This window comes from Phalaenopsis equestris, unplaced genomic scaffold (genome assembly GCF_001263595.1).
Source record: "Phalaenopsis equestris unplaced genomic scaffold, ASM126359v1 Scaffold000002, whole genome shotgun sequence".
Classification (NCBI taxonomy): domain Eukaryota; kingdom Viridiplantae; phylum Streptophyta; class Magnoliopsida; order Asparagales; family Orchidaceae; genus Phalaenopsis; species Phalaenopsis equestris.
Window position 1 is genome coordinate 51,229,098 of NW_018164444.1, and position 10,605 is coordinate 51,239,702.

Genomic DNA, 10,605 nt, shown 5'->3' on the forward strand with positions numbered 1-10,605 from the left:
ATCTTATCAGAGGTGAAATCCAATCCTTTCGCCTCTCGGAAGCGAGAAAGGGAGCAGCAAACGTAGGCTTCGACAGTGCGTTTTTGGGCGCTAGTACTTCATTTGGAAGCTTCAAAACTCAAGGCGCTAGCTACGGCTTTGATGCTGGAGTTTGCTGGCTTTGAAGTGAAGCTGCTTAGGAGCGTCGAAAAGCGAAGCGAGCCGCGCTAGCGCGCTACTCTTCTTTTTTTTTCTTTTCGTTAACCGCGGCACGAAAGAATGAAGAAGCTGGAAGAACTCAGAAAGAGAGTGGCGCCTAACCGTTGAGAGCGTCTGTTGTCTTTTCAAAAGAACTGTACGATCTTGGACTGGCCCCCTTCGCATGACCTAGAATGAAAAAGAGGTCCGTGCTACTCTAAGGCTTCTCCACTCCTTCCTCAGGACACTGTTGCGTTGCCATGTAGACGGGGTAGCCCCGACTTCTATAGGTCCTCGGTTCGACCTCAGAATGAGAATTGAGGTCCTTGCGCGGGCGTCTCATCCCTCAGACTTGCTTGCTCTGTATGGAGTGCCCCGTGGTTCCTCGAGTGCCAGCCGCAGAGGGAATGCCATCAACTAGGGCGCTATTTGCCACTAACCACTCGCTCGCCGGCCGCTCGGGCTCCGCGTTTCAAGTTCGTTATCCTAACCGTCTCCTCTGCTCTACCGGGAGCCTGGCCCCTTATTCTATCTTATCTACTGCCTTGCTCCTCGGCTCCCTACTGCTCCAGCCGCTCGCTGTAATAGCTTGCTTATTGGGTGGCTCGCACCCCGGGTGGGGTGGTGCGGCTGAGCCAGAGTGGGCTCAGCAGTCGGCCTATGTATCCGGGCGCACGCATAAAGGCATGATTAGTTCCACGAATCTCACTGCACTGACCATAGTAAACTCCTTCTCGTTGTACCGAAATGGAGGTCTGATTTGAACGACCAGGTACAGCATCACATTTGACACCTGAGGAAGGTACAGCCCAACTATGAGGTACATCAGCAGGTGTTACAATCATACGTAGATGAGTTTTGGCTGGTACAACCACTCTATTGTCTACTTCTAATAAACGTGATTGACCTAATTCTAGATCATCTTCTGGAATCGTATAACTGTCAAAAGTGAGTGACTGTTCATCGGAACTGTTATAGTCCGAATACTCATAAGGTTGGGTCGACGCCCGCCTCCCCCCAAACTTGACTTGCAAGTTTCCCCGCAAAAAGCTCTCCACGCCTACTCTGAGAATCTGAAAAGCACTCTTCTTATTTAGTTAGGTAGTTCTCCCCCCTCTCAGAAACCGTCAGACCCCGGTGGAATTGAAGGCCCGCTTACTAATAGGCAACGGGGGACCCTTTCTCGCCCAGCCCTACCTACTTAAGTTTAGCTCAAACCGAAAAAGCACCTGGTTCAACACACATGAGACACGCAGAAGGTATGGGACGACCAGTTCACCACGGAAAGCGAATTCGATCCTATAGTCGTCTTCTTTGTTCGAAAAATGCGCAGTTGAAAGGGATGCTAGTCGGCTCGGCAAAGTTGTAGGCCCCAATAGATCAGATCAAGAGTGATTACTCACCTATACTGTCAGGGGCCAAGTCGAACGCTCGAGTATAGATTCCCTATGCTCATGTGAACGGCCGGCCCGTAGATCTAAAAGGATCCATCCATAGGCCGGACCGGAAAGTTTGTCCACGAAATCAAAGACGGAGGATATAGACTCTATATAGATCATAGATCACTCTATGAATAGGTCAATTCTCTTTCTTTTACCTCCCACCGTTCACGACATCCCTTGCTTCTCGCTGCGAACGGCTCCTCGTAGAAGCGCTGGTCCCCTTCGGTCAAGTGCTTTGCTTGTGCCTGCTGTTACCTACCGTAGGACCTCCGTCCCCGAAGCGAAGGAAGAGGAGCAGGAACAAAAGGTTGTCCTCTCCTGGCCCAGTAGTTCAGCAACTACTACCGTGGTTGTTGCCAACGGGGATCCCCCATTCCGAAAGGTCATGGGGCTGGCCGTTAGGTCCAAAGTTGTATGCCACTGCTGTGGTGCCGATAGATTCACTACTTCAGCGCCGTTATCGAACATTGCAGGCTTAGCATCTATTTGTCGTATATAGCTTCACACCGAGAAGAGGTATGTGTACCTCCAGCAACAAAAAGAATTGAACCATAGGCCCCTATGCTGGGAGCATTTCGGGGTATAGGTCTAACCACCTCAACTCCCCGTTTCTGGCATGCTCATTTTCTTTTTTTCTCTCGACGACGGGAATGGGAGATTACCGGTAAGCCAGATGCTTCGCGAACCACCGGTACATTTCGTTGCACTTCAATCACCCTCGTGAAGAGGCGCACTCCGATACCATTGATGTCCAATAGCTTTCATAGTAATGGCTGGATCTACTACTACCTCGTCCATTGAGTATAAAAGAGCAAACGATGGTATAGCAATGAACATCAGGATGAGACTTGGAAAGATGGTCCGAAGAATCTCGATAGTAGTTCCATGAACAATCCTTTGCGGGATTGGATTAGTTTGCTCGTGGAAATGCCATAAAGCGCGAACCAACATCCGTGATACGAAAACCAAAATAAGAATGAGGAAGAAAAATATATCGTGATGTAAGTCAATTATTCCTTGCATCATAGGTGTTGCTGCGTCTTGAGATCCTAATTGCCATGGTTCCGCCGCATCACAAGGAGCAATTGTTAGGAATCGCCATTCTAATATCCTGAAGAAGTCAAACATCATTTGGATTTCCATTCTGTGACTGCTCTGCTCCCTAAAAGAGACTGATCATCGCCTTGGCGTTGGTTTTTCCAACAAGAGTCTGATGGGAGAATGGCATGATTTTCGATAGCTTGAACGCGGTAGACTGAACACCCGATTTGACACAGACGCTTCGCGCCTTTTTCAAAGTTGAACGGCTTGATACGAAAAGAAAGACAGAGTCTATATAGAGTAGAAAGAGGCGCTAGCTCGACCTTCACCTGACACACCTACGGCTGGAATCATCGAATGTTGTAATTCAAATACGTACGGGTCTTTTAAGATACTTCAACAAAAGCACTAGTGGCTTATTCTCGCACTTCGTTCAAACCTAACCCGCTCTTGTTCTCGCTACAAGTGAGCCGTAGACACCTTATGAATCTTTCCTAGCCACCGTCGCTTCGTCAGCACGAGGTAGGGTCGACTAAAAGGCGCTAGAGAGAGGGAGAGCCCATTTCTCAGTTCGGGAAAGTGGGAATACGCCATTCTCTTTTAGAGTACGTACGGCCTCGCGCGGACCGTTGTCACCTGAGCCAGGAATCTCCGTCTTAATGTGCTCCTGAACTCGGGGACTAGCTAGTCTAACCTTCGTCCCCAATCAGAGCCATCTTGTCCTCTACCCCCGCAGGTCTTCCTTGTTTCTTCTTCTTTTCTTACTTGTAGCGAACGAGCGGAAGACTTTTTCTAGCGCCTACTCTCACTCTATTCTTTGTTTGCCACCGTCAAAGAAGTAATGGTTCAACCATCTCATCTAGGAGATGTCTCATATCAGATGCAAAGAGTCTGACCCGCTGCGCACCTTGTCCAGAGACATGGTAAAGCCGGGCTCAGGCGCAAGATAGCGATTGACTGCTTGACAGCTCTTCCCCTTCTTCTAGTTCTTGCATCGGATAGAATACAAAAAGTCATTCTATCTTCTATTCACACTTATTCGGTTGGTGGCTCATAGGTGTCAATCCTGGCTTGCTGGATTCGCTTTCAATAATCGGAAATAGAAGATATGGATTAGATCCCTTATCGATAGCTTGAGTCAGAGCTCATCCCTCCAAAAATGGAGTATTGAGAAAAGGGTGACTATCAGACGTCAGTACGGAAAAGTACTTGAAATGGAATTGTGGACTTTCACTTTAAGGACAGGAAACCGTCTGCCCAATTGAATCAGATATCTGTGCTTCGAAAGGAAGATTTGGGAAGATTCTGACAATATGAGATACTTATTAGAGAAGCAAGCCAATTCGATCGAGGAAATGGAAGTCTAGAAGCTGAACCTGAAGCAGATGTCCATACCAATGGGAAAGACTTGAAAAAACCAGAGTAGAAGCAAAGCTTGGAAGTAGATATAGCGCATATGTGGCATTAGTCTGATCTCCCCGATGTCCGGCTGTAGTAAGCGATCTAGGCTTCTTTCTTTCTTGGTCTTCCTAATCCCGCTTCAGAATAAGAAGAGGAATGACTTGCTTCGAAGTTTGACCCTCTTGTCTCGTATGCAGGAGTGGTTTTGCTTTCCTTCGATTGTAGTAGCGAGTAAGGAAAGAAGGGGTTTGATTGGCTTGTTGCTGTGGTTGGGGAATCAAAAGTAGTCCTTTGTTTGTGGCAGGCAGGTCGACTGAAGCCAAAAGCAGGGGATGGATCGGTTGGGCGGATGGATGTGCCTACTTCATTACTTCATATTAAGAGAAAATAGAAGGAAATGGGGAATCTGAGGCAGAGCAGGTTCACGCTTGCCCAGCTACTAACGAACCCGGGAAGAGAAACTTGATGCTAATCTCTTTCACTCGGAGACGGGAACTTCTTTCTAAGCCATAAGCCATGCGCTCGACCGTTGCTTGGATGCTTGCTCCTGTAGGTATTCTATATGTTTTTATCTCAGGTAATCCAGTTCCAGTTTATGGTGTTCTAAAGACAGAGAATATCGAGTCAGACTAGTAGCAGCTGATTTGGGACATCTAAGGTTCTATCTTTCTGCTATGATAGTGAGAGAAGCACATTCCTATTGATTGGTATTCAAATAGAAAGTAGCTATGTTCGGATGAAAGGTCTGCTAGTTGAATTGATTTCTTCCTACCAGTGTCTCTTTCTGGTTTGGATAGATCCTATTTCAAGGAATCTAGGGCAGCTAAAGCAACTCATCGACTTTCTCTGTTAGCCGAGGGAGAGAAAACCTAGGTCATGAGGAAAGCAAACTTGGACTGGCCCCCTTCGCATGACCTAGAATGAAAAAGAGGTCCGTGCTACTCTAAGGCTTCTCCACTCCTTCCTCAGGACACTGTTGCGTTGCCATGTAGACGGGGTAGCCCCGACTTCTATAGGTCCTCGGTTCGACCTCAGAATGAGAATTGAGGTCCTTGCGCGGGCGTCTCATCCCTCAGACTTGCTTGCTCTGTATGGAGTGCCCCGTGGTTCCTCGAGTGCCAGCCGCAGAGGGAATGCCATCAACTAGGGCGCTATTTGCCACTAACCACTCGCTCGCCGGCCGCTCGGGCTCCGCGTTTCAAGTTCGTTATCCTAACCGTCTCCTCTGCTCTACCGGGAGCCTGGCCCCTTATTCTATCTTATCTACTGCCTTGCTCCTCGGCTCCCTACTGCTCCAGCCGCTCGCTGTAATAGCTTGCTTATTGGGTGGCTCGCACCCCGGGTGGGGTGGTGCGGCTGAGCCAGAGTGGGCTCAGCAGTCGGCCTATGTATCCGGGCGCACGCATAAAGGCATGATTAGTTCCACGAATCTCACTGCACTGACCATAGTAAACTCCTTCTCGTTGTACCGAAATGGAGGTCTGATTTGAACGACCAGGTACAGCATCACATTTGACACCTGAGGAAGGTACAGCCCAACTATGAGGTACATCAGCAGGTGTTACAATCATACGTAGATGAGTTTTGGCTGGTACAACCACTCTATTGTCTACTTCTAATAAACGTGATTGACCTAATTCTAGATCATCTTCTGGAATCGTATAACTGTCAAAAGTGAGTGACTGTTCATCGGAACTGTTATAGTCCGAATACTCATAAGGTTGGGTCGACGCCCGCCTCCCCCCAAACTTGACTTGCAAGTTTCCCCGCAAAAAGCTCTCCACGCCTACTCTGAGAATCTGAAAAGCACTCTTCTTATTTAGTTAGGTAGTTCTCCCCCCTCTCAGAAACCGTCAGACCCCGGTGGAATTGAAGGCCCGCTTACTAATAGGCAACGGGGGACCCTTTCTCGCCCAGCCCTACCTACTTAAGTTTAGCTCAAACCGAAAAAGCACCTGGTTCAACACACATGAGACACGCAGAAGGTATGGGACGACCAGTTCACCACGGAAAGCGAATTCGATCCTATAGTCGTCTTCTTTGTTCGAAAAATGCGCAGTTGAAAGGGATGCTAGTCGGCTCGGCAAAGTTGTAGGCCCCAATAGATCAGATCAAGAGTGATTACTCACCTATACTGTCAGGGGCCAAGTCGAACGCTCGAGTATAGATTCCCTATGCTCATGTGAACGGCCGGCCCGTAGATCTAAAAGGATCCATCCATAGGCCGGACCGGAAAGTTTGTCCACGAAATCAAAGACGGAGGATATAGACTCTATATAGATCATAGATCACTCTATGAATAGGTCAATTCTCTTTCTTTTACCTCCCACCGTTCACGACATCCCTTGCTTCTCGCTGCGAACGGCTCCTCGTAGAAGCGCTGGTCCCCTTCGGTCAAGTGCTTTGCTTGTGCCTGCTGTTACCTACCGTAGGACCTCCGTCCCCGAAGCGAAGGAAGAGGAGCAGGAACAAAAGGTTGTCCTCTCCTGGCCCAGTAGTTCAGCAACTACTACCGTGGTTCTAAGGTTGTGATCAGGTTCTTATTAACCCTTTTTTTTATGAAAATATGAAATTTTTGCTATTTTTATCTATGGAATTTGGATCACCCTCACACTTTCATGGACCATTTCGTATCTGATAATGACCCCATTTTATACTTAACATGACGCAAGATCTCCTATGAAATAGATAAGATTATTCATTAATAGCATAGTCCAAGCAAACCCACTGAGAATCTTTACTGAACTATGACCGGCCATCATATTAGCAAATAAACGTATCCCTGAGCTTAATGCACGAAAACAATGAGGGATTAGCTCAAGGAGTACTAAAAAGGGTGCTAATGGCAGTGGGACTCCTGCGGGTAATGAGAAGCTAAAAAAATGAAGCCCATGTCTTTGAAATCCAACGATCGTAATGCCTATAAAAATGGAAAATGAGAGAGCCAAAGTAATGAGAAAATGACTTGTTACTGTGAAGCTAAAGGGTATCATACCCTGGGGATTACGAAATAACGAAAAAGTAAAAGTGACCGAGATGCGAGGGAAAAACTTTTGTTTCACATTTCCGGAAAGACCACCTATTTGTTCGTTTACCAGGTTCGGCACGAAATCATGAATAAGCTCTACCAAGGATTGCCAAGCATTTGGCACTGACTTTCCCCCCCCTTTTTTCGTAACAAAATAAATCAGAAGTAGGACCAAACCGAGAGTGAGCAGCATAAACAAAGATGGATTTGTGAATGAGAAAGAAAAGTCCCCTATCTGAATAGGAATCAACGGGAGAATGGCAAATTGCTCAAGTGGGCTGGGACCTATCCCCGCTAGATCCAGGGCATCCCTATAGGCTTCACCTTGTACTCCGTTTATGGTCAAATCATCTATCCTGAAGAAGTCAAACATCATTTGGATTTCCATTCTGTGACTGCTCTGCTCCCTAAAAGAGACTGATCATCGCCTTGGCGTTGGTTTTTCCAACAAGAGTCTGATGGGAGAATGGCATGATTTTCGATAGCTTGAACGCGGTAGACTGAACACCCGATTTGACACAGACGCTTCGCGCCTTTTTCAAAGTTGAACGGCTTGATAGGAAAAGAAAGACAGAGTCTATATAGAGTAGAAAGATCTATATAGATTTTTTTCTAGACTTTTTATTTTCTGGTTGTGGCGGACAGGCCGGATAGATTCCCTTTTTTTTGGACTCTCTTTTTTTTGAGTCCCAGTTGTAGCCTTCGTTACTTAATCTAGATACCGGTGGTTGGGAAGCGTCCATTCAAATTAGTAGCTTGTTGAGAAGCAAGTCAAAATAGGGTAACGAATCTTTTCCAGAAGGACTGAAACAGGGCAACCGAATGAAATGAAAAAGTACGTCCAGATCATCAACAAGGTGCCTAAGCGTAAAGCACCAGCTCTTCACTCTGAGACCCTAAATCTCTAGTTTGAGCCATCTAAAGTGCTTTTAGAACCGGAATCAGACCCCGTTATAGAAATTGAAAAGGTAAGATGCGATTCTTAAGTAGAAGCTATCCCCAGTTCAAGGCGAGAGTTTCACTGAGACAAGTTCAAGGGAAAGTTCCAGTAGGCGAGGTTCAATAGGTATGGTCTGATTCAATCCTCTGTTCGAATGCCATCACTAGTGACAGCGGGAAAGATCAAGAAAGCAACGGAGAGTTCTAAGAATCCAAGGGTTAGGCTCAAGTATCGCTCCTAATCATATCCGCTCGCTTTTCAACTTCAATTGAAGAAAAACAGCAAAACTCTTGCCTTTTCTTTCAGAATCAAACTCTTGCCTCATTATTCCTACCTATCTAAATTCAGGCTAGGCTACATCCGCAGCTAGAACGCATATCCCTTCGAGTGGAATACGGGAATGGTTGACAAAAGAATCCTGGCTCAAACAAGCTGGACCTATGCTTTTCACACCGAATTGGGAATCTAGCTTTCGGGACTGGCTTGACTTTCTCACCTTAAAGCGGGGACTCGCTACTTGCTAACGAGCTTGCTAAAGGTTTTTTTGCAAATTGAAACGTTTGCGTGGTAGAACCTCCAGCAGAGGCAAAGATTAGTGAGCATAATCGCTTTATGCGAGCTTGCTCACTTTGTTCTGTTACCTTGTGCTTGGATGGTCTGCCGAGTCTAAGTCTCACTTTGTTTGGTAGGTTTGGACTTCCGAACTCCAGCTTAGCAGTTCACTGCAATCGCTGTTTCAGTCAGGTAGTTTGGCCCTTCGCCTCATCATCACATGAATGTACGAATGATTCATGGAAGTGGACTTCTAGAGAAAGAGAGAGGACCTTTAGCAAGGCGCGAAGCGACGGTGGTAAGAATCTCAGCGTATCTGTATCTGTTTCATTCATCCCCACCTAGTAGTGGAGTCCTCTCATGCATAAAGGTTGACTGAAGATTGCGTAGCAAAGAAAGATTGCTTTTTTCAGGAGCCCGCCTATTGTGATTTCACGTCTCGCGCCGGGGCCCAATTGAAAGTTGTTGTGGAGATAGAATTGCATATAGAAAGAAGAGTCAGCATTTTTCTTTTGATTGATTGAATGTGAATGAAGGCCGAGACTCAGAACAGAATATCGTGAAACTCAGATCCTACTCCTGCTGGTCGGTCTGGCGCTTGCCCCATCTAAGAAGAGTTGGGTGGGCCGGGGGCCGGCCCTCCGTACAAAGAAAGAAAGCAGGGTGCCTTGCATCGCTTGAAACCATTAGCACATGAGTGACGTCCATCTTTTGTGCTTCCTTTGATGTATATACGCAATTCTCTCAATCTTCTTTCTATGAAATTTACTGAGCCTTTGCATCCATTCCAAGAAGTCGACATTCTTTTCCATTCAATCTTTCCTCCAGCCCAGCTACACATTGACCTTCCTCCGTGAATTCCATATCTGTCTCGCCTGCGAATCCTTATCCCTATCTCTTTGTTGATGAATCGCATCTCTCCCCTTCATTTGTTCTCTCTGAAAACGAAAGGTCGGTCTTTCTTTTTTGAGTTCACAGAGGAGTGGAGGAGTTTTTCTTCGGGGTGGTGGAAAAAGATCGTGAAATGGCAATGATTTTTGTGAGAAATGGAAATTGAGTCAGATCCGCCCTTCTCGGTGGTCGTTAGCAGCTACTCTTTCAAATCCATTCCCGCTGCTGCTGTCGTCAACGGTAGAACAGAACTCCTCGGGCATCCGTCCATTCTTGCTTCTGGAGTTCAGGACTGAGTCTCGTAGACCGATTTCATGTAGTACCCGTTTCAATCGTCTAATGATCAAACTTCATCCTCCGCTCGTCTAACTGGTCAACTTGTTTGCTTTCCATGGTTTCCGCGGAGTCTAGAAAAGTACCTTAGGTCAAGTTTGGGATAAGTGCCTACAGGGAGACATACCTCTTATCAATGGACGTCTAGGTTGTAGTTTAGAGGGAGGAGGTCAAATTTCAGTTGCAATTCGACTTTGTTTTGTGAAGTTCTTTCATTGGAATTCGACAGAACATAAAAGGAATCACGCTCTGTAGGATTTGAACCTACGACATCGGGTTTTGGAGACCCGCGTTCTACCGAGCTGAACTAAGAGCGCTTTCTTATCACAGTAGATACGATTGTCAAGAAAAGGATTTTTTGACCCCCGAGGGGTCTTGCGTACATAGAGTATGTCAAAATGAAAGATGATGTCCAATTTGAACCGATCTTACTCAATGAATCTCTCGTCACTGTGCATAGGAGAAAGAATAGGTAGGGATGACAACCCGTGACATTTTGTACCCAAAACAAACGCGCTACCAAGCTGCGCTACATCCCTTTTCCAAATTGTTGTACAGTGTCATTGTACAAAATCCATGTCTTGTTTTCCACATCCTTCTTTTCTCCTCCATACCATATATATAGACAAAAATCTTTGTATCATTCACTCTATTCTTTCACAAATGGATCCGAACAGAAATCTTTGGATCTGATCCCAATTCAGTTTCATTTGTATAGATACGATACCTGTACAAATGAACATATATTATCTCTCACTTTCTCTGTCTCCCTCTCCCTTCTCTCAATCCCCATCTCCATT

General features: G+C 46.3%; 1 protein-coding gene and 1 non-coding gene across 2 annotated transcripts; both read right to left on the reverse strand.

The window, feature by feature from the left end:
- Positions 1 to 6,718: 6,718 nt before the first annotated feature.
- On the reverse strand, positions 6,719 to 10,546 carry LOC110018857 (ATP synthase subunit a). The gene has a single exon (XM_020716322.1). The coding sequence runs from the start codon at positions 7,475 to 7,477 to the stop codon at positions 6,719 to 6,721; it is 759 nt and encodes a 252-aa protein (XP_020571981.1). The 5' UTR covers positions 7,478 to 10,546.
- TRNAW-CCA lies at positions 10,049 to 10,122 on the reverse strand. The gene has a single exon. It is a non-coding gene; the product is annotated as a tRNA-Trp (tRNA).
- Positions 10,547 to 10,605: the final 59 nt, after the last annotated feature.